The sequence below is a fragment of the Pygocentrus nattereri genome, chromosome 23, assembly GCF_015220715.1.
Source record: "Pygocentrus nattereri isolate fPygNat1 chromosome 23, fPygNat1.pri, whole genome shotgun sequence".
NCBI classification, from domain to species: Eukaryota; Metazoa; Chordata; class Actinopteri; order Characiformes; family Serrasalmidae; genus Pygocentrus; species Pygocentrus nattereri.
In genome coordinates this window covers 23,042,047-23,064,124 of record NC_051233.1, presented here as the reverse complement: position 1 = coordinate 23,064,124, position 22,078 = coordinate 23,042,047, and the positions used below count along the sequence as shown (strand labels likewise).

Sequence of the window (22,078 nt, the reverse complement as noted above, 5' to 3'; positions counted from 1 at the left end):
ATTGCACAATATGATCTGCTTGTGTGCCACTGCATGACCATAGAAACCCATGTAATGAAGCTCCTGATGCACATTGCTTTCATTGATGTTGCTCTAGTAAGTGATGTGTAATTTCTAAGAGCTCTTTGCTTCAGCACTTGGTGACTTCACACAGTGAGTTTGTGTGGCCTGCTGCTTCGTGCTACTAGATACTTCCATTTCACATGACAGTTGTCTGGGGCAGATCTAGCAGGACAGAAATTTAACAAACTGGCTTGTGGCAAAGATGACATCCTGTGCCATTTTTAAAGTCACTGAGCTCTTCAGTTTGACCCATTCTACTGCCAGTGTTTGTCTACAGGTATTACGTGCTTGATTTTATACACTCTTAGCAGTAATATAGTCAATACATCATGAAGTCAATAATTAGGAGATGAGTCCACATACTTTTGACCATATAATGTAGTTTTCATAATCAATGAGGCCCTGTTAGTTCAATTAGTTAGGCCAGAGAAAAGGGAAGAATCGTGATACAAATTAATATTAAAGATTCTCAGTCAGGCTGTGTGCCTTTTTTTTGTCCTCAACTCGCTCAGTTTGTATGTAATTGTACTGCAAAAAAAACTCAATGTGGGCAGAATGCACTGGCTTTTAAGCTCTGCTGCCAATTTTTGTTTTCTCTCAGAGCAAAAAAAAAAACAAAAACCTTGAAGTTGAAAAAAGCTCTACTTATTAGGAAGAGAGTGATGTCAGTAATTTTTTTTATCAGGCATCTTATCAAGTTAGAGCTCAGTGAAAATAACCAAGATAGAAGGTTAAGTGCGGGTAGAACATTTTGTCTTAATTTGCAGAAGCGCTCTTCTCCTCATTTTCAGCCTTCAAAGTGAAAATTTAAGCAAGCGTCCTTCTTACTGAACTAATTTAATCCTCATCATTAATAATAAATCTGATGTGTATAACTACAATCGGAAACTAGGGGTAGCTCCAGGTAGTGCTTTTTCCATGCAAAGAGCACAGCCTAATGCGTAAGAGGTCTCAACTTTGCCATCTCTTTCTCATCACGGTTATATGTGAGGAATGAAATCTAGTTCTTACATTTATAGTAGCCCTATAATAATACAGGTAAAAGACCATACACTTTATAACTAAACAAGCCATGATAAGTAAACTGTTCTCTTTGTACTTTTCCTACTTTGCCCCACCATTCGCTCCATGTAGAAATCAAACAAACAATTACAATGGCACAAAAAGACCTTTTCTTTTTAAGCTGTCCAGTCCCAGAACTTTTGGAGCCAGCTCCAATTCATCATGTTTTTCAATCCATGGAGGATTTTTTGGGATTGACTCTCAATCCTACTTTCTATGCATTTACAAGTTCAGTAGGTTAATGCTATTTTTTATTTCTGATGATCTAAATGGACTGCCATAGCTGTGAGTCAAAGTAATTACATCACCCCAGTTACTATACATAAGTAAGTCATTTTCAAAACCTATCATTTTAACAGGATGTCTGTGGCCACCACAGTGTTTTCCACTTCTCTCATTTTCCATTGCATCATGCATCAGCAGGGGCTTTCTTCCACTGATGTAACATTCATTAGGGCGACAAAGTCATTAGTTTGTGTAGTTAGTTATGATTTTATTAGTTTATCTTATTTGCTCTTATTTGATCCCAAAGAAAGATTTTTTAAGTGTCTTTTGTTATAGCTGTATGAAAGGTACAAAATAAGCTTTGGAATGTGTTTATTACCTTCAGTGATTCAACTTGGAGTCTGAACATAAAATCATGTGGACATAATTAGAACAGGGTGAAAGAAGATTGCAGTTTTCATCACACAAATTTAGCTGCATGTTCCAAACAATCAGTGTGTGTTTAAACAATAGAACACGAGAGGGAGTGTGTTGTCACGAAATAACATTATCCTGTAGCGATAACACACAACCTTGAGTGTTCTATAGCTTTTATAAAACCATTAAATAAACGAAGTAAGAAATTCATTAATTGGGCCGTGAATGTGGCATTGAATGTTTTAATGTTAGCAGTTCCTTCCGCGAAATTATAGTTCCTTAACAAACAGCTTGTTGCTATGTCACAGTAATGAGCTCCTCTCACTCACTGCACAGCCGGCAGTTCGTTCTCCAGATCCTTACACTAAATTTCGAAAATGTCATCACCACTGAGCAGCTTTTTTGATTTTTACTGCAGCAGTTTTATGGCTCAGTCTGATTTGGTCAGACTCTGAAGATCACACTGCACGTTCGGTGAATGGTATTCAGTTCATGTCTGGCTAGTTCCAGGTTGTTTAAGTATTCTCATTGCTTAGCAACAGTGTCTAAGTGGAGTGATACAGTGTTTGTGGGGGAAAAAAACGTGATGTTATGGTGAAATAACAGCATGGTTAGAACGCCTCTCAACCAATCAGCTTGCATGGCCCAAACTAACTGTTGTTTAAATCACACATATCATATATGGATCATTCTACCAAATTGGGTCAGAGTACAAAACTCCATTTCAGATTTAAATTTTGTCATTACCAGAACAATCATAATGCTACCAAAACTTTGCCAAATGTTTCAGTAGTGACAATTGTAGCTAATTTTGATCGTAACTCAAAAGTGCTACCAAGTACATGACTAGCAAACACAGCTTTGATCAGTTGTGCATCCAAAACAATAAAAAACATCCGAAAAAACAATTTTTCATTAAAACACAAAAATATACTAACTTGCACAAAATGTGTTTTGGCACTAACAATCCTGATTTTCCACACTGATTTTCAGACTTTGGGGCACATTTACTTCAAAACAATGGGATCTATCTGCTCACCACATGTCTAATAGGGACAGGGATACAGTCTCACTTCCTGTTCTGAAATGCAAGGGTGTGACTAAAAGGCTTCACTTATGGATTAAAACTCTTTGTGTTTTGATGGTGAGATGAAAACATAGGATTTTTAAAATGAGGTTCTTATTGAAAGATTAATTCAGACTGGTTCAAAGGATCAAGCAAGGATAATGCATTAAGGGATTTTAAAAAGTCACAGTAAAATCAGTAAGGAACTATGACTATTAGAGCTAGGCCTTCAATTTAGGCCATAAATCTCAAATCTCAAAAACATGAGGAAAACACACATTTATGATAATGCAAACTTCTGCTAGCTTGTCAGCAGTAATGTAATGGTGGTTGCACCATTAGTAGTTTGTTAGCACTAATCTAATGGTGGTTGGCTATTCTAGATTAAACAGAGACATTTGAAGCTTCTAAAACACATGCCACGGTTTGATTGAAGCTTGTCAGAGACAGGGCACATAAGTTTACCTTGTAGCAGATTCACAGTGACCCTTTCAGTAGTGAAGCCTGGTAAAGAGCTGCCACAGTGCTTTCCGTTTCTAACAACCTGTTCACAGTCAGTGATGTATCTAGGACTTCCATAAGGCCTAGACTGGTATTTATTCCTCACACAGCTACTGCTACCTTTTGGAAGTCAAAAAGGTTGATTCTTGTGTCACGTAGTAATAATACTTAGTTATCCTAACGCGTTAGGACTTCTCTTCAGCTCCTGAAGTCCTAACCAACAGGAGAGCTCACTTACCTATATCTACCTAAATACCACAGAGACAAACAATTCCTGACAATTCCTGCCAATTGTCAGCTTGACATTTGAAGAATTTATCCCTTTTGTTTCCATCCAGAACTTAGCAATGAATTGCATGATTCTATTGAATAAGATTGAAATAAAAATTGCTGACATGTATTTACAGTTCACAGAAATCATTAGGACTTCTGTGAAGATTCCCTTATAAAGATCAGTTTTTAGGTATAATTTTGGCAGATACTGATAAATAATTGCAGTGTTATTGGCCAGCCAGTATATTGTTGGGCCCTTAGTGTTGACTGTTTATATACATGGCATTGGTGTTGTCTGCTTCAGTGCCCCCCGTGACCCTGAAGGTGTCTGTGTCTGTGTATGTCTGTGTGTGTGTGTGCTGTCTGCATGGTTTGAGCTGTATAACGTTTAGTCTGTAGATATGAGCTGTTGCACTTCCCCTTAGCAGCAACAGTGTCTGCTTTGTGGAGCCAGTGGCTGCTCTAATAAGCAGATTGAGCTCAGTAATTGGACAAACCTGAGTAGAATTTTTTTGTGTCAGTGCATGTTTTTCACACATAACGGATTGTTTCTAAGCTAAGACCCAAGTTGAGAGCCAGTGTCTGGGAGAGAACACTCTTCTTTATCACTTTAAGACTGGTCGTGCTAACTGCAGAAGGGTAATCATGGTGCTGGACAGCTCCTCCATTGCAGTAGAAAGAGGGCTGAAGAGAGGAGCGGGGAGGAGTGTATGGCCATGGGTGCATATGCTTAGCTTCAGGCAACATATCTAAACCATGTGGATTTAGGAATAAACAGCTCTCTCTCCTTACGACCCATTAGCATGTTTAACAGTTTAAATCGCAGCCACACTCTCATGCAAAATGAAAAATGTTGCTCTCATCTAGAGGGACTTCTCTGTGCACTCAGCTGTGTAATAGACTTTCAAAGAGGTGATTTACTCTGTGTGTGTGTGCGTGTGTGCGCGTGTGTGCATGTGTTAATAAAATTATATTTTGTTTTTTCTCTGTGCTCCTCTGTAAATGTAAGTGCAGTCTACCAGTCTCACACTGTAAAAATGATATTTTTGTCTTTTCACAGCACTGTTATATAAACCTATTGACCGTGTCACTCGCAGTACCCTCGTACTACATGTAAGTATTCTCCCTCCCTCCCTCTCTTTTCTTTATTTTTTTCTCTTTGTCTGTCGCTCTCCCTCTCTCTCATCTCTCTCCTTCTCTCACTTTCTCTCTTGTCTCATTCTTTCTCTGTCTTTATCTATCTAATCTCTTTTCTTGTCTCTCATCTTTCGTCTGTCTTTCTCTCTCTCTCTCCTTTGTCTCTCTCTTTTGCCTGTTTCTCTCTTTCTCTTTTTCTCTCTCTCTCTCTCTCCTTCTCTCACTTTCTCTCTTGTCTCATTCTTTCTCTGTCTTTATCTATCTAATCTCTTCTCTCTCATCTTTCATCTGTCTTTCTCTCTCTCTCTCTCTCTCTCTCTCTCCTTTGTCTCTCTCTCTTGCCTGTTTCTCTCTCTCTCTCTCTCTCTCTCTCTCTCTCTCTCTCTCTCTCTCTCTCTCTCTCTCTCTCTCTCTCTCTGTGTGTGTGTGTGTGTGTGTGTGTGTGTGTGTGTGTGTGTGTGTGTGTGTGTGTGTGAGAGGTGTGTTTTTGAACTGAGAGTTGGCACATAAGCTGGTGGGCAGAGTCTGAACAATAGCTGCTGTATCACAAAGGTCACCTTTAGTTACAGCTACCAGAAACGCACCGTAATCCTCTGTTATCATCTGAGAGCACTGAGTGCTCTGTGAGTGCTCTGTGAGCTGTCTGTGCCAAGACGCACTCTTAGAAAAGTGCTGACTTTATGATTAGCAGTGAGTGAAGTGAGGTGTGCTTTCAAAGGCCCATCTTACATAGACCTGTTCACTCACACTGGAACTGCGTGTTTTAGTAATTTCTGCAGCTCCTGGACGCCACAGTAGGGCAAAGAGCAATTACAGACCAAATCATACTTAAAGCTAGTGTGGCTTTCTCATGTTGCTATAGGACAAAAGTGTAGAGATTTGAAACCCATACTTTGAAAATGAATTGATATTTGTTTTTATGAGTGTGAGCCATTACATCAAGGCACTTTATACACAAGTAGTCTGTTGTTGTGAATACACCAGCATCTTCTTTGACAAACAAATACAAAACTTTTTTACTTGCTTTCTCAGTAACAGCTTTTTGACAGCTACACATCCTTCCAGACCCATAGCATTTAATAGATAGACACATTTTTGGATTACGTCTAACTAAAATGGAGCTTGATTTTCTCTTAAAGATGAATGCTTCAAGTGCTATTTATCTGATGAGGCCAGTGTTGGTGGGCTGACAGGTCTTGTATGGTTGTTTTCATAGTACTTTGAATATCTATTTTAGATCTCATCTCCAAACAGACTTTTGTACAGTACTGTATACGTATCTTCAGTAGTTTTTATGTCCCTTTTTTGACAGTGTGTAGGCAAAACCTAGCACAATTTATAAGAGCACTGATAAATAGTTGGTGTGTGTGTTGATGCAGGACTTGCTGAAACACACTCCTAAAGAGCACCCAGACTTTGCTCTGCTGCAGGATGCCCTACGCATCTCCCAGAACTTCCTCTCCAGCATTAATGAGGAGATTGACCCACGCAGAACCGCTGTCACCACGCCCAAAGGAGAGGTGTGTATATCATACATGTAAATATTTGTGTGTTTATACATGTATAAATTTGTATTTATAACAAATTTAGTAGTAAACCCATTCCTTCCCCTTGTTATGATGTAAGTTCAAACCTTCCAGTTGTTTAAACCACTTTTGGGCCAAAAGAGTCACAAAATAAATTTTAATAATGAATAATTTATAAATTATTAAAAAACTATGAAATCATTATTTAGACAAACCTATTTTTAATACCAAGGGCATTACATAAAGTTGATATTTTCAAAAATTTGTGTTTTGTATCTACACAAATAGAATGATTGATTAAATATCCATATTATGTTAACACAGATTCTGCAGGTATGGAACATGGAAAATTTAAATGATAAAAGGTGTCACCAGGCTTTATACCAGCTGTATATGTAAACAGATCATAGAACGGGTATCTTATTTTTTTCTCTCTCCCTCCCTCCCTCCCTCCCTCCCTCACTGTTTCTGTTTATCTCTCTCACCCCTTAATCTGCTTCTGCCCTGCCAAACACCCCCCCCCCCATGTGATGTGACCCATTAGCTTTCTGTGCATGTCCCAGTGTCTCTATCAAACAGTTTTGAGCTGTTTTACGTCTTTTCGCCACTGAATCTCTTCTCTCTTGAAAGAACAGTCATGCTTATGACGTCTTTCCAGACCTCTAGTGCTGATTCACTCCTCATCCCTCGTTCTTCTCTCCTCCACAGTAGAACAAGCTTGTTCACTCGTTCCCCACAGCTCAGAGGAAGTCTTTATTCACGCTTTCTTGACGTCCAGCTTTCAGCAGGGATATTCTAAGCCTTGCTGCCTTTTTCTAAAGAAAAGTTCAAAGAAGGAAGCTATTTTAGTCTTTTCATTGTAATTTCCTCCGACACTGTAACATCTTTAAGAAACCATGAGTGCACTGAAGTCTTTGATGCAGGATTAGACCGTGAGCGCATCCGCTATTCTTTTATAATGGGCATACGCAGAATGGTGTGCATGTCTTCACATTTATATGGACTCACATGTGTGGGTGTGGGTGTTTGTGTGTGTGTGTGTGTGTGCGTGCATGTGTGTGTTGCAGGCTCGACAGCTGGTGAAGGATGGTTTCTTGGTGGAACTCTCTGAAGGTTCTCGTAAACTCCGCCATGTTTTCCTCTTCACTGATTTGCTGCTCTGTGCCAAAATGAAGAAGACTGCAGTGGGGTAAGATGCTCACTAGGGGTGCAAATTTTGGTCGATTTTTTTGACTGATCATTTACCACCATCAGTGTGCAATGAGTCTTTAGCCAGCAAGCCTAAAATCATGGGCATGACCCATCAAAAAATCATTTATACAACAGAAATGTCCTGTTCTAAAAAATTGTGGCAGAGCCACATTCAGAGCCGTTATAAAATACTTCATATATGCACCCTTACGAATGCACACACCAACTGAATCCTGATTTAATGCATGCAGATTTTAAAAAGTTTTCCTTTTATGGCCCAAAGCTGTATTAAACACACCCTATACAAAGACCTGACAGCTATAACATGATAATGAATATATGACCAAAAACTAAAAAAACGAATATATGGTCACTGTGGTCTTAGTTTACAGTTTACAGGAGATGGCAAAAACTTTCTTTAATTTTAATATAGCTTAATGTAAGGGGATTTTATTCCAAGCTATTTTGGAGCATTTCTGTTGGTTCAATCATTGTGAAATTTTCACACAATGTAAAGGATGCCTGCTGTACTCCAATTGAGGAGTAAAATAAAAGTCACAATAAAAATGGAGAGACTTGGAGGTTTTTTTTGGACAAGAGTGATGTGTCTTTCCAAAACACATTATAGACCACTTTCAGTAATTCTCTTTGTTTCTGTGGTGTCTGTTTGGGAGTATGCCTTATGCATACAGTATCAGTGTCATAAGTATTAATTTCATAAAACTTTTATGAACAAAATTGTTCCAAATGGATAGACACAGCATTTTGGAATGGAACTCATCATATAATGATGGACTACTGAAAATTCTAAAGATATATTTTTCTACTCTCATTGCTGGACCAAGTTCAAATGGGCATAAATGCTATGATCAAGGCTAGCTTTGGACACTGTTTCTCCATAGCTTTGGAAAGCTGGCACTGTCCACTTTGTCCTTCATGTGTACAATGAAAAAAAAGTTCAACTTCAATGACAAACCTGCATGTTCAAATAGGAACTGTTGTTGATTGAAAAATCAAATTAAATTAATACCTTTTTAACTGATGGCATTGGACAAATTATTATTTGTTTACAGGTAATAATTTCTCTAAAACACACACACACACACACACACAATTTGTGTATACATTCAGAGAGAGAAATTATCAGCACCCTCACTGTCTCTTTATTTGCTGTGTGTCATCTTGCCATCCTATTTTTACAAATGAATGCGTTTGTTTACTGGAATGCATCCCCATTAATTGTCACCCAGCTGTCGTCTTGGTTGGTGTATCCCAGGAGGCACGGGTGGTGATTGATGCTGTCTGTTGCCATGTCACCATGGCCACAATATTCCCACAAGGATAACGTGCATATGTGTATCTCTGTAACTGTTACAAAAATAGTTCAATAAAAAAATCAATTTTACAGAATTTCCACCCAAATGCAGTCAGTTAGCCAAGAAATGTTTGGTGTAAATTTTATGCTGGAGCTGAAAAAAATTACCTTAAAACGTGCTGAGATCTTGAGGAATCTCAACTACATTTGCTTATGTGTTTTTTACACTGTGTCAAATGGGGCTCTTAGTTCAATCCTGGAAGGCCAGTGTCCTGCAAAGTTTGGTGATTTTCTTGCTCAAACTAACCTGAATCAACTCCAGGTTCATTGGGTGTGCTTGAGCATGGAGATCACTGCACTGTGCTGAAGCTCGCTGTAGGCCTACTGTATAATACAAATGGACCACATTATGTTGCATTACTTTTTAGCCACTTTAGCCTCATAAAGACTGTAAAACTAAGAAAACAAACTGCAGACAGTCAACATGACTTGACTGATTTGCTACATTTGGGGTAAAGGCAAAGGTTTTTCACCAAACTGGCTTTAGCTCTCTCGATACACAGGCTGACTGAGCATACCTTTTCACTTTTTTTCATACTCCCTGCCGTTATTAGAGCCAGAGCAACCGTGTTTAATTGAGATTATATCCAATTCATTGGTTGTAAAGCCAATTCATCTTAACCTTGATCTTAATTTCACTCTGTAGCTATCACAGCAGCCATCTGTGCCCTAATGTTCCATTCCCCATTAGAGCAGCTGTTCATCATTAATGGCCATTCTGTGCTGGGCTTTGTTCGACCTGCTGACAGAGCCATTTATATTCAGTGTGTTAATTAGAATGAATGAGGGCCATGGTGACTGTAATTGGCTGCTGTGTGTAAGCGAAGGTGTTTAATATGCTGATTATACGCCATTGGAGCACCAAGTTGGGCTGTTGTAATCAGGCCTGAATAGTGATGTATTGGAGGTTTTCGGGGTATGTTTAGATTGAACATAGCTGCGTTTGGTGCTGTTGCTGTGTGCATATACCCTGGAGTCCTGAAAACTGACACAGGTGTCTAATGAACACACAGGTGTCTAATGAATAGAATGATAAAGAATGATAAAGAGCTGTGCTTTAGGTATGTTGCTGTCCGTTCTGATTCACACATTCTACCTGTGTGAGTGACATGGAATGGACTGGGAAGTGTCTAATTGGGAAGCTATGTATTACACTGTAACTCATTTCTCTTTCTCTTTTTTTTTTTTTTTTTTTTTTTTTTTTTTTTTTGGGTCATCATCTCCTCAGGAGGAATCAGCAGTATGAATGTAAGTGGTATATCCCTCTGGCTGACCTGACATTCCAGACGCTGGACGACTCTGACTCCTGCCCGCATGTACAGACCCTTCCTGAGCATGAGATTGAGGAGATGAAGATCAAGATCTCGGTCATTAAGAGCGAAATCCAGAAAGAGAAGGTACAGACCGCTCTTCTTTGTTTCTTTCCCTCAGTGTAGTGCTGGTGTAGTTGTGTGATATTCTTTGTTCGAAATTGCTGAAAAAAACAAGTAGACTTGAGGCCTTTATCGTCTTCTTTAAAAATCGATATGTAATCATTTGACCCTGGTGGTGGTTTAATAGTTTCCTGGAATTGCCGCAGATGATCAGATGGGTTGAGTTTACATGTCTTTTGAAGAATTATTTCACTGTATGAAGTGAACTCATAAAAATGCTGTGTGAGAGCCTGTTTACACCCAGGATTCATATGCATCCCTGGAAGCTGTCCATATATGTATTAAAAAGACATTGTATTGCTGTGTTAATGCTCGCCTTGCTAGCCAGCATTTTGCAGTGTAACATATACACACAGAACTTTGCATAGTTGCATATGTATTTGAATGTGGGCGTGAAAGCTGAAAAGCAATTTACTGCCTGAGAAGGACAGGACACAGACCTCCCTCTACTCCTGACACACACACACAGCTTGCTGTCTTTTCTTTCCCTGTAGCTTCAAATTAAACACAGCATGGCCTGCATAGACTTTGCCTACTCAGCTCTGGTGCCACACCAACCTGATTTAAAAATGAAAATACTGCATGGGGAAATGAGATTCAACCAATATCTGGATACAGGAACTATATTTGAAAAGGGCAAGTATTGATGTGCTCTGTCCTAGGGCGTTTTCACGATAGAGCTTTTTTCTGGACCCAGGTTCAGTACATTTGGTCAAGTGTGAAAGCTATTTTCGAGCCCGGGAGCATTCCAGAGAACCAATCTCTGGTCCTCCTAAAATCAGTGGTCTGGGGTTTGCTTCCAGTGAGCTCTGGTGCAGTCCACAGCGTGTTTGAAACCTGTCCACACCCGGCTCCATGTGTGGGGCTGTATGATTGGTTCATTTTGTAATGTGACTGCTTTGACTATTTGTACTTTTTATCGTAAAATTCTTACTTTTTCAAGTTTCGTGATTGCGGGCATAAAAAGCACTGTTCTTTGCCGCTTTAGTGTTTGTATCGCAGGAAAATAATATAAAGCAGCAAACAGATGGTAGTGCCGACCGTTTTGCAACCTATGCAACAGAAAAGTGATGTATGGAATTATGCAGTGGATTCATGGTTCAGATGAAATTCCTGTGTGAAAGCAATCCAGTGATGATAAGCCCCCCAAAACAAGCCCAGAATCAGTTTTCAATGCAGATTCAAATGTTCCCAAACACTGAAGTGTGAAAACAACATATTATCACATCACCACGATCAGATAATATTGATCAGATTTTAAAGGCAAAGGTGAACAGGACCTGTCAGCCTGACCCGCAGACAGCTTCATTTGCCCCTTAGCGTGTACATGCAACAGAATGACAGAGGTACTGTCTTTTTGACTGAGGCTGTTGACATGGCGATGATGGTATCCTATAAAATATAGTTTTGAACGTAAGCGGCTGTGTAAGACTGAGATATGGGAAATCTAGTCTAACACAGGTTCCCTATAAACTCATGGGTCATAATTCTGTTGTGCTCAGATTTATTTTTCATTTTCTTTTTTTCTTTTATAACTTTGGGTGAGACTGTTTAGCTGTTTAACTGTCAAAAAAAAAGTAAAAATCTATGTCTTATTCCAGTGTAATTAGTTTGACTGCTGGAGGAATATATCAGTTGAAATGATAAATAAATTATAAATATGATACAGTTTGGAGTCCTTAAGTATAAGGTTTATTGTCTCTAAAGGTCGACAAGGTTTACAAGGTTTACAAGGCTCAGTGTTTTTCTTATTTCTGGAAGCAGACTAACCTACTAGAAAGTGACAGGGATAATTGCAGCCACAATTAGTTTGGGCCAGACTGGCACAGCCTTAAATGTCTGTTTGTCTTTGTGCGCCCAAGGTTACTTCAGGATAGCCTTGCACCAACACTGCGTTCGCACACACACACACACACACACACACACACACACACACACACACACACACACAGGCAAACACTCAGGCAAACACACAGAGGAAAGGCTGAGGCTTGGTTTTGGTCATTTTGGTGTGTTTTCAGTGCACTGGGCTGTTTATTTTAGCTGACAGTGACTCACTGAGAAAGGGGCGTGTTGTTGAAAGGCAGTTCCTTCTGCGCTTAGAACAAAGTTGCTATTATTATTGTTTTGAATAGTCCTATATGAATTCCCATTAATGAAGTGATACTACTGGGAATGAGAACACTCACTTGGAACTGTTGTTTCCAGTAAGACTGTTTCCAGTGTAAACAGACACAGTGTACAGCTAATTGTCCTTTTATTCACACAGGCATATTCCCATTTACACAGTACCTCACTCCATTGTTGTGTTTATGTAAATCAGATACACATGCAGTTCATTTCAGCCTTTAGTTGATACAAAAGAGAGCTTTTTTTGGAGTGCGGGAAAGGACAGACCGAATAAAGAAATGACAGAAGGGCAGAGAAAAAACAGGAGGAAAGAGATGGAGCCAATCAGGAGGTGCCGGAAATTTCTGTGATTGAAATGTGATTACTCCTCCATTTTTAGGCTGCTTCCCAGCAGGGGTTGCTGTGTATGTATGTGTGTCTGTGTTTGCCTGCTTGCGTAAAACTGTGCTGTTTAAAGGGATACTCCAGCATTCATCTGGACGATCAGATTAAATTAGTTAGCACAATACTTTTATAAAGAACCAGGATTTTTGATTATATAGCTCCCCCAGCACGCACAAACTCAGTCCACTGCAGCTTAGACATATTTTCTGTGTGATCTTTAACTTGCATGTTTTTTTAACGTTACCTGATTTAATTAAATTTTTTAAGGAAATCACATAATATATCATTTAAAATTAATTTACATTTTTGTTTCTTAAAGTTTTTACTGCAAACGTGCATTTTGGCTCTTTCTTCTCTTTAAATGACAAGCACAAAAGTGACTTGCAAGCTAGTAGCACTAGATTACTACACATAAACAGCGAGTCCCAAAGCCACATACAAAAAACAAGCTACTTGTTAATATGAAGGAATTCTATTATAGATGCCTTAAGTAATATATTTGTATATTATTTGTAGATTTTTTTTTACAACTCTTCTGAATGGGACACTTAAGCTATATGAAAAATAATGAGAATTTTCTTCAGTTCAATTCAAGTTTATTTTTATAGCGCTTTTTACAACGATGTTGTCACAAAGCAGCTTTACAGAAGTTTGAAAACATACAGTTATAACATATCCTCCAGTGAGCAAGCCAGAGGCGATGGTGGCAAGGAAAAGCTCCCTCAGTCTGGAAACCTTGGGAGGAACCAAGTCTCACAAGGAGAGACCCATCCTTCTCTGGTCAAACAGTATTTACAGTTTAATAAGCTAAATACCAAATAGAAGCTAAGAGGAACTCTGTTTGAACACTGGATGGTAAAGCTTTAGAAACTGCACTGGTAGAGGCGGTCTCTAACTGAGTCTGTATGAAAAGTAGGAGTGAGCTGAAACGGTCCCATCCTATCTCAATGCTGGTACATCTGGATAGCACAGTGATGTAATTGAGGGTGTTGCACTTGGCACAAATGAACAGGAGAGCGGGTTGCTGATGGTGAGGAGGAGGCCCTTCAACCGTATGCTGAAACCGTCTGCTGCCAGGATTTATAAAACGGAATAAAAAAAGTGTGTAAAATATTTTGTGTGCTGTTTAAAACAAAAATTTGCCAACACAGTGATTATCACTGATATCCAATTACACCACCCTATTGTCTGGTTCTTCTCCAGGTTTCTTCAGCCTAATATCTATATGCCACACATGATCATTTACCAGAGACAGTGGTTCCCCTAGACTTAGAAGTAGAACAGAAAAGCAATTGACTTGAACACTCTTATAATACAAGACAATGGGCAGGTGCTTGTTTTATAGATAGAAATTACATTTATAGTGAATTACAGAAATCTTAAACATTAGAAACAAAGCACACCTTACACAGTGCATCATCAATTCCAATTTTTGTGTGTGGTTTAACAGAAAGCCCAGAAGGGTCAGAGCCGCATCGTGGACCGCTTGAGGAAGAAGATGAATGAACAAGAGTCATGTTTACTGCTGCATTCACCAACCATTCCCTTCCGCATCCACAGCAAACACGGCAAGGTAACACACTCCTCTACAGAAACAGCTGCATTACAGTAAACTGAGATTTTTATAGTTTATTAGGTATACCTGCTTGTACCTAAACTCACTGGCTCATGTTATTCGCTACTCCTGTCATTTAGGTACACTTATTAATAATTTCAGTAGTTAAAAATTACTTCAAAAACCTCAAACACTCACTTATCATGCCACTACCATGTCAGCGTCACTACTGTGCTGAGAACGGTCCCATGATGGAACTTTCCGTTGATGGGCAGGGTAGAGATGGCCTTTTAGACAGTACATGTAGGCAGTACAGGTTCCACTACATCATGCCAGTAAACTGCACTCCTAACTAGTGGTACAGGCCAGTTCTCACTCCATACACTACTAATTACAAAATAAATCCAAAGCAAGTGCTCTCTTTGGCATTTTGTTAGCCAGTGCTGTTTGTTTTCCACTAGAGGGAGACATTGCTCATATTTTGTTCATCACTGATTTTTTTTTCTCTCTCTCTCTGTCTCTCTCTCTGTCTCTCTCTCTCTGTCTCTTATTCTCTCTCTCTCTATGCAGAGTTACTTGTTCCTACTGTCCTCAGATTATGAGAGGTCAGAATGGAGAGAGAGCATTCAGAAGCTCCAGAAGAAAGGTTGGAGAAAACACACACACACACACACACACACACACACACACACATAAACGGTGAAACTTTTATGTAACATCATTCTGAAACAACTTGACAAATGAAAAACATTGAGTGGTAATAATTTAACTTCTAAAATAATTTGCATTTTTGGTCCTGAATGATTAATACAATCCTGCTTTATATAAATTAGGGGGCAAAGGAGGAGGAGAAAATAAATAATGCTTTTACAAGAAGGTATTTAACCCCAGGCATTTAACAGGCCAGGCCCCTGACGAGCCAAGACTTTTATTACACAGTTCTATAACCTACAAGTCCCTGTAGTTACTGAATAATAAGTCTTATTATGTGATAAGCCTGTGATTTGAAGTGGTTAAACAGCTATTGGCAGCTGTGGCTAGACAAACTAGCTGGTTACAGAAATGTTAACTTTATGAAACTCATGTTCGTTTCTTGTCATTTGTTTGAAAGGATGTCATTCAGATCTTGAGATGAATTATCAACTTTTTGCTTGGTTGTTATTGAAGTTTAGATGGCTGCAGCTGTTGCAGCTAAGTTTCAAGAGAGTTGCATGGGGCCTCACATTATGCAATTCAAATGATGTGCTAAAGTTGTATATACATTTTTTAAGGCACATCTGAGGCATACTGTCCAATGACTTCTTTTTATTATTTAGTAACCACTCTGAAACCAATACATATGTTTTGTGGTTAGGAAAGTGTGGAAGTGAAGCCCAAACCTGTCATCCGTTGCGTGGGGTTGAAGGAATTGTCACTCAGAAATTGATAGAATTAGTGAGCTAATTTCAAGAACTGAGATGGCAAGGAAAGGAAACCCTGCTTCTAGCTTAATCCACTTTGAAGTTCTTTACTGTGGTTTATCTATGGAAGCATGTGTGTAAAAGTTGTGATCTAGTATGCGGTGTTATGTGTAGAATGTACAGACTCTTCCAGTTGATGGTAACACTGAGTTTTTATTGCTAAGCTTTTTTCATTACAGATCTTCAGTCGTGTGTGCTGAGTACACTAGAGCTTCAGGTCCTCACCAGCTCCTGCTTCAAACTTCGTACAGTCCACAATATCCCTGTCACCAGTAATAAAGACGGTGAGTCACACATGCCAAACTTTTGTCCATCTTCAGGAATGGAAAATAACACCATGTTTTACCATTATCAAAGCTTCAGAATCCAGAACACATCCCAGCTCTCACTCCTGCTTCAAATTAAAAAGAACTGGGTTTCGAGAAATGCAGCTGTCCCTGCCTTCCTCTCTTTCTTTCTCTCTCCCCCTCTCTCCTCAGGAGCCAGAAATACTTTTTGTGGAATCTAGGTTACAATCTGGTTCCAATCCGGTGATAACCTATGCCATGTTTCTCTCTCTTTTCCTCTCTCGGTGCCCAGTGACCAAGGTGGCTAACGTTCAGACCCTTTTTTCATTTGTTTTTGTGGGTGGCCTTTTTGGATTTGGGTGACATTAAAGCCATCTGTTGGATCCTTGGAGAGATTTACTGAGCCAAGTTTAGCAGGGTAGAATGGGTGAGGAGACCTGCAGGACAATGCTGCCCCAGCCTTTAGCTTGTAGTATAGTGCTGCAGCTAACTGTTATTCCTGTAATCGATTAATCTGCAGGCTTTTATTAGATTAATCAACTAATCAAACCATTATGCCTTCTGCTGGTTCCTCTCTCTTTTTCTTCTATATCCATGGCATCATTCAGCAACAAGCATTCTTTTTCCGTGGTGCAGTGAAGCAATAATGTAGTGTGTTGCGGTCTATCAGCATGACTTAAACATTTTTATCATCACAGGCCTGCTGGAGTGGTAGAGTAGAGTTTCTGTGGTCTCTTAGCAATCTTGTTGTATAGCAGAATATAGTGTATAAGTTGTTGAAGTCAAATAGCATTTGAGAAACTGACCCACATCCTTTCAGTAGAGTGAAAGTCTCTAATGCAAGAGCAGTACGAGCCTGATCAGATCTAGGTACTGCCGTACAAAGGCTGAAATCCATTAATCACAGAGATCGTTCTCCAGCCGAACTTGTTCACCTTCACAGGCTGTGTTGTTATGCAGACTGTTAAAGAATCAACAGTGTGTTCCAATTTGCTTCATCCCAAACTGAGAGGCTAAATGAGCCATTTTCCTTTGTTTATGGACAGCTGGAGGTAAACAAGCTGATTACTGTGGCTTTTCTAGACGTTTTTGGCATAGCATGTGAACGAATGTCTACACGTGATTGGGTTGTATAATATTTATTGGACTGTTGAGAAGGCCTAGGTTTCATATAGACTTTTAAGGGCATGTAACGTTATTGACATGAAGAATTGTGTTTATGTAATGCCCCCTGGTGGTGATTGCAGATACTGTGGACCAGAATATTATGCCTCAAGTTAGGCTTTAAACTCAAGTCACATTGGACCTTGCCAGGCCACCACTGGAACAAAGAACTAGTTATTTTTTTAACTTGTATTTTCCAAAATAGTAAGTAAAGTCTGAAAATATCCACCCCCCCTTTTTCCACAGCTCTATGAGTGTCATGCATGTTGGCAGTAACGTGGCAGTAATGTGCACAATATAACACAATATAGCATGACACTGTTTTTTTAGGCCACCTTGATTTATTTCATTTCCAGTGAAAGCAGTCATTAAGCACAAATTATTCATTTTTCAGCATTGAGAAAACTTAAACAGAAACTTAAACAGAAAATTACACAGAAACTCAACAATATATCTAAACTTTGCTGTCATTATAGCTTGCACTTTCTGCTTTTCACAATTCAGATAATTCCAGACACATTCAGTGATATTGAGGTCTGGACAGTAAGAACACCATCAGCTTTTTGTTTGATTTGCGAGTTTTCTTTTTTGCCACTTTCTTCACAGCTACACATCATTTCAGATCCATATCATTGAGTTGTCTTCTAACATTGGAAGGATGGACAGACTTGTGGATTTTGTCAGATCTGCATATCTCTCTCTCTCAATGATGAGTGTTTATCTGATATTAATAGTTTTGATGGTCTACCACGTCTTGCATGGTTGTTAGAAGTCCCATTTTCTCTATATCTTTATTGAAATGTTTGAAGTGTTTACTTTTCCTCACTTTTTAGACTTTCTCTTTCCTTTTTGCCACCCCCCTTCAAGCTTTACTTTGAGTTTCAGATTTTGGGGATATTTTTGGTGTCAGCATTTGCTGTATGACATATATATGATGTATTTGGCGCTTATCTCTTCCTCCAGTCTTTAAAGCCTTTTTCTGCTGTCCTGAACAGGAGAAGTAAGGAACATGGTCAAATAAAGACCAGCTGTTGGTGGAATGCAGCAGCCACCCTCCCCCACACCATTCCCCCATGTCAAAAAAAAAAAAGCTTTGGTCAGACTGATGGAACAGGGTCGTAGAGGGAGTCCTTCATTACAGGGGCTGTGTGTGACAGTGAGGCTTTTCAGAGGGAGAGAGAGCAGAGAGAGGAGCTGTGGTACATACTGGTACCAGGCTGAAACAGTCTTGTCAAAGTAACCGCTTTGGACAGGATAGTCTTAGTCTGTTCTGTTTAAAGGTCTAGATCTGTGATGGTTTGGAGAAGCACTGTAGTCTATAGACTGTAGTCTCATAAGCATTCTCAGCTTGCACAGATGCAGTTATAGGCCTTCAGCATCTGGGTTGCATTTTGTTTTGGGCTTTGATGCGATATTGATATTATTAAGCTCAGTTGTCTGAAGAAAGAGCATCTAATAGTCATGGATGAGGTTCATGTTGTTTCCTGTTGTCGTGATTAAATGTAATCATATAATTTCATCCAAAAATATCATGCTTTCTACTAAGCGTACTATTAAGGATTAAATGGAGATTTATTTTGCTAGGTAGACTCTGTATCTACTGGATGTAGTGAGCAGATTCCTCTGTGTTTACTCCATCACGTATAGCACTGATGGGTCGGCATGAGTTTAAAGGGATTCAGCCTGTCCACTTCCGGTTAAATAAACTCAGCCAGAGGGAGGACGTAACCTGAGCACTGCCACCCACTGCACTCCAACTGATACAATAAGATTGTGTGTGTGCGCATATGTACATATGTATGCGAGCTTTCAAAGGTCAAGGCCACCCTGAAACCATGCTGCAGCATAGAGCCTGTGGATTTGGGATGTGTGCCCCCCCCCCCCTCCCTCTCTGGGATACATTTCCCCCCCCCCCCACTCTCTCTCTCTCTCTCTCTTAAGCACATTTATTTATTTTAAAAATAACAATAATATAATAATCTTAACATTTATATAATATTTTTTATTAAAAAAAAAATTAACACTCTTGGAAATGCCTGCCATGTTACATTATTGTTAATGCAATAAAGGAAACAATAAAACTAAAGCCAAATAGGTTTAGGAATATATTTTAAACTGTTATTTACTGATACTTTGGATAGTTTTTCAACACTATCAAAGAGTCAAACGACTGTTAAAGCTCATCCGTCCAGCCACAAATCAATATTTTGAAACAGAAAGTTAAAAAATTACTTATTTGCTGTTTTTCTGCCTTATTGTGCCAAAATAATGGTGTATGTTTGCAAATAATTACTTAATATGTTGAAAAAAAAAATCATATAATGACATGAATCATAATATTTGAACTTGGTCATCATTGTATCTTCAAACGTCAAAATCTTGAGAAAATAAGCAATGATATTGACCCAATTAGTCACAATTTGAATCTGAAATGGAATAATATTTTTATTTCCTCTTACCCATTGAAATCAGGCTTTCATGCGAAATGCATGTGAGCTAAACAAGTGGCTATATTGTTGTTTATGGAGTTGCTCCTATGTTAATTTGTTTGGAAATTCTTAGTATGTAGCCAGTAAATTGACGACTTTCATCAAAGTGCCTGTTAACTTTTGGTAATTAGTGCCTCTCTTAATAAATCTGCCCTTAAACCTTGCTTCATCTGTTACTTTTGTATGGACCTGCTTCACAGATGACATTACTGATAATGTACTGCAAAAAGTGCTAAACTGTCATTCAGCTGCACAACAGCTGTAGAAGTACCTACACTACCTCTACCACCCTGAGACAAATGTCATATACAGGAGTGTCCCAGGCAATACTGTATATGACAGGTATCTCAGGGTGGTGAAGGTAGTGTAGGCACTTCTACAGCTGTTAAGCACAGGATATGGGGATGTGCCTCTTGCTCTGGAAGTCTTTATTCCATGACTGACTATGAGAGATATTATGTTGGTAAACCACTCGTTCTGTTGTCAGCATTAACTCTACTGCAAACTGTGCAATTAAGTTTGGTGTTACAGGTTTATTTGCATACCACTCTATACAACATGATGCCAGTAAAACATTGGTTGAATTCTGCAGAAGACTGTGCGATATTTGTTAACTTTTTTTCCAAAGCAAAAAAATAGTTATTTCTGCCTTTTCATCTACTCTTCTGCACTGAACAAAAAACAAAAGCCACTAAAGAGGTGCCCTTGAGCAAACCATCACATCATTTTCTAATACCACCAGTTTTCTTCCTTCTCTATTCACCTTTAAACCTGCTTTCATTCACTTCTAATAACATGCAGATTATTTCTGTTCTGTTCTGCTTGCCACTAGCAAAATTCCTCATGCATTCCTGATAAGAGGATGCAGTTTATCTAAGAGAAGATGGGTGGTACGGTCCATTAGGACCTGAACATAGTTAAACACAAGCACATTGATAGGGGATTTCTGATATTTAAAGTGTCTTTTCTCCTGTGATCACATGCATGTTGGACCACACACAAAGAGAAACAGAATTTTCCACTGCACATGCAAATGCTTTCTCACTCTCTCACAGATATATAATAGAAACACCACCAGCTGTGTTGAAAGTTAACTGAGGGAGGTGAGGAGGAGTTTCCTCATCACTTTTTATTTATAGCAGCATATTTCTTTAAAAATTGGACAAAACTATGGACAAAATTCAAGATTCAAGACTCAATACTGTTTTTTTCTCTATACAACATAGTTATGTTAATTTTTTAGACAATAGTATGTCTTAAAGTGTTAGAAACTAACTACGCAAGTAAATGTGTGATTACTGGCAGGGCCCATGACCGTACTCCAGCCTTACAGTTATTGTGCATTTGAAACTGGTATGTGTAAATAAATGATGATGTGATAGACTGCCATATACTGTGAAAAAGACAAACACTATAACTACAGAGTGAGTGGCTGGGACAAAACATTGCATTGATTTTCATTACATCGCAAATAAAATTCAAAGTCAAGCTCAAAATGGACTTAATTTCTATATAAGGACTTTGCGGACTGAGAAGAAAATGGTATGTTCAATCCAACCTTATGTACTGTTTGGGCTGTCAAGTCTACAAGAAAATCCAAATAGATCTTTCGATTATTAAGGCTTGAATAATGCTAAAGGAAGTTGAATGTTTGCAGACATCTATGAGTAGGAGCTGTCGCTGCTTTCCTCGATAAAATGGCAAAGATGTAACCAAGGACTTTCATGTCCTTTGTTTTTCCTTTTTCCCAGGGAACAACCCCATATTTTAATAAAGCTACCCCAAACTCTATTTCAGTTTGCAGAAATAGCTTTTTTTCTTTAAGAACCAAGAATACGGACTATTATATTGATGATCCGATTCGTGTCAAACTTGGGAGGTGAATTTGTAATGAATATTTACATTTGAAAATATATATTGAGAATTTTATCGTGCCAAAAAATTAGCACAAACCACATTAAAGCCAAACACTTGGAACAAAACCATTTCATTCAAACTCACTGGCATGCAAGTTTTAAGTGAAGACTATGAATTAAGCTCAGAGTTATAGTATGACGCTCTCTCACTGATATTCTACTGTGTATGTGTGTGTTTCAGATGAGGAGTCTCCAGGCCTGTATGGTTTCCTGCATGTCATCGTCCATTCTGCCACTGGCTTCAAAGAGTCAGCCAGTAAGTATGCTGGAGTAGTGTGTGTGTTCTTGTGTGTGTGTTCTTGTGTGTGTGTTTTCACCTGCAGTACCACAAATTTGCTTAGACTTACACTTTTTCTGGATTATTTTGTTATCCTGAGTACAGCTAATTCACAGCGTATGTTTGAGGTAAAAGGCGGATTCTATT

General features: G+C 38.9%; 1 protein-coding gene across 4 annotated transcripts in view; it reads left to right on the top strand.

Annotated features, from left to right (window-relative positions):
* abr (ABR activator of RhoGEF and GTPase) overlaps positions 1–22,078 on the top strand; it is a 193,110-nt gene that overhangs the window by 105,167 nt on the left and 65,865 nt on the right. For all 4 annotated transcript variants that reach the window (XM_017699035.2, XM_017699053.2, XM_037533388.1 and 1 more), the window contains 8 exons: positions 4,668–4,720; positions 6,124–6,264; positions 7,338–7,459; positions 10,065–10,233; positions 14,234–14,356; positions 14,909–14,984; positions 15,978–16,082; positions 21,836–21,910. In XM_017699035.2, the coding sequence (XP_017554524.1) occupies positions 4,668–4,720; positions 6,124–6,264; positions 7,338–7,459; positions 10,065–10,233; positions 14,234–14,356; positions 14,909–14,984; positions 15,978–16,082; positions 21,836–21,910 (864 nt within the window). The remainder of the gene's footprint in view (positions 1–4,667; positions 4,721–6,123; positions 6,265–7,337; positions 7,460–10,064; positions 10,234–14,233; positions 14,357–14,908; positions 14,985–15,977; positions 16,083–21,835; positions 21,911–22,078) is intronic.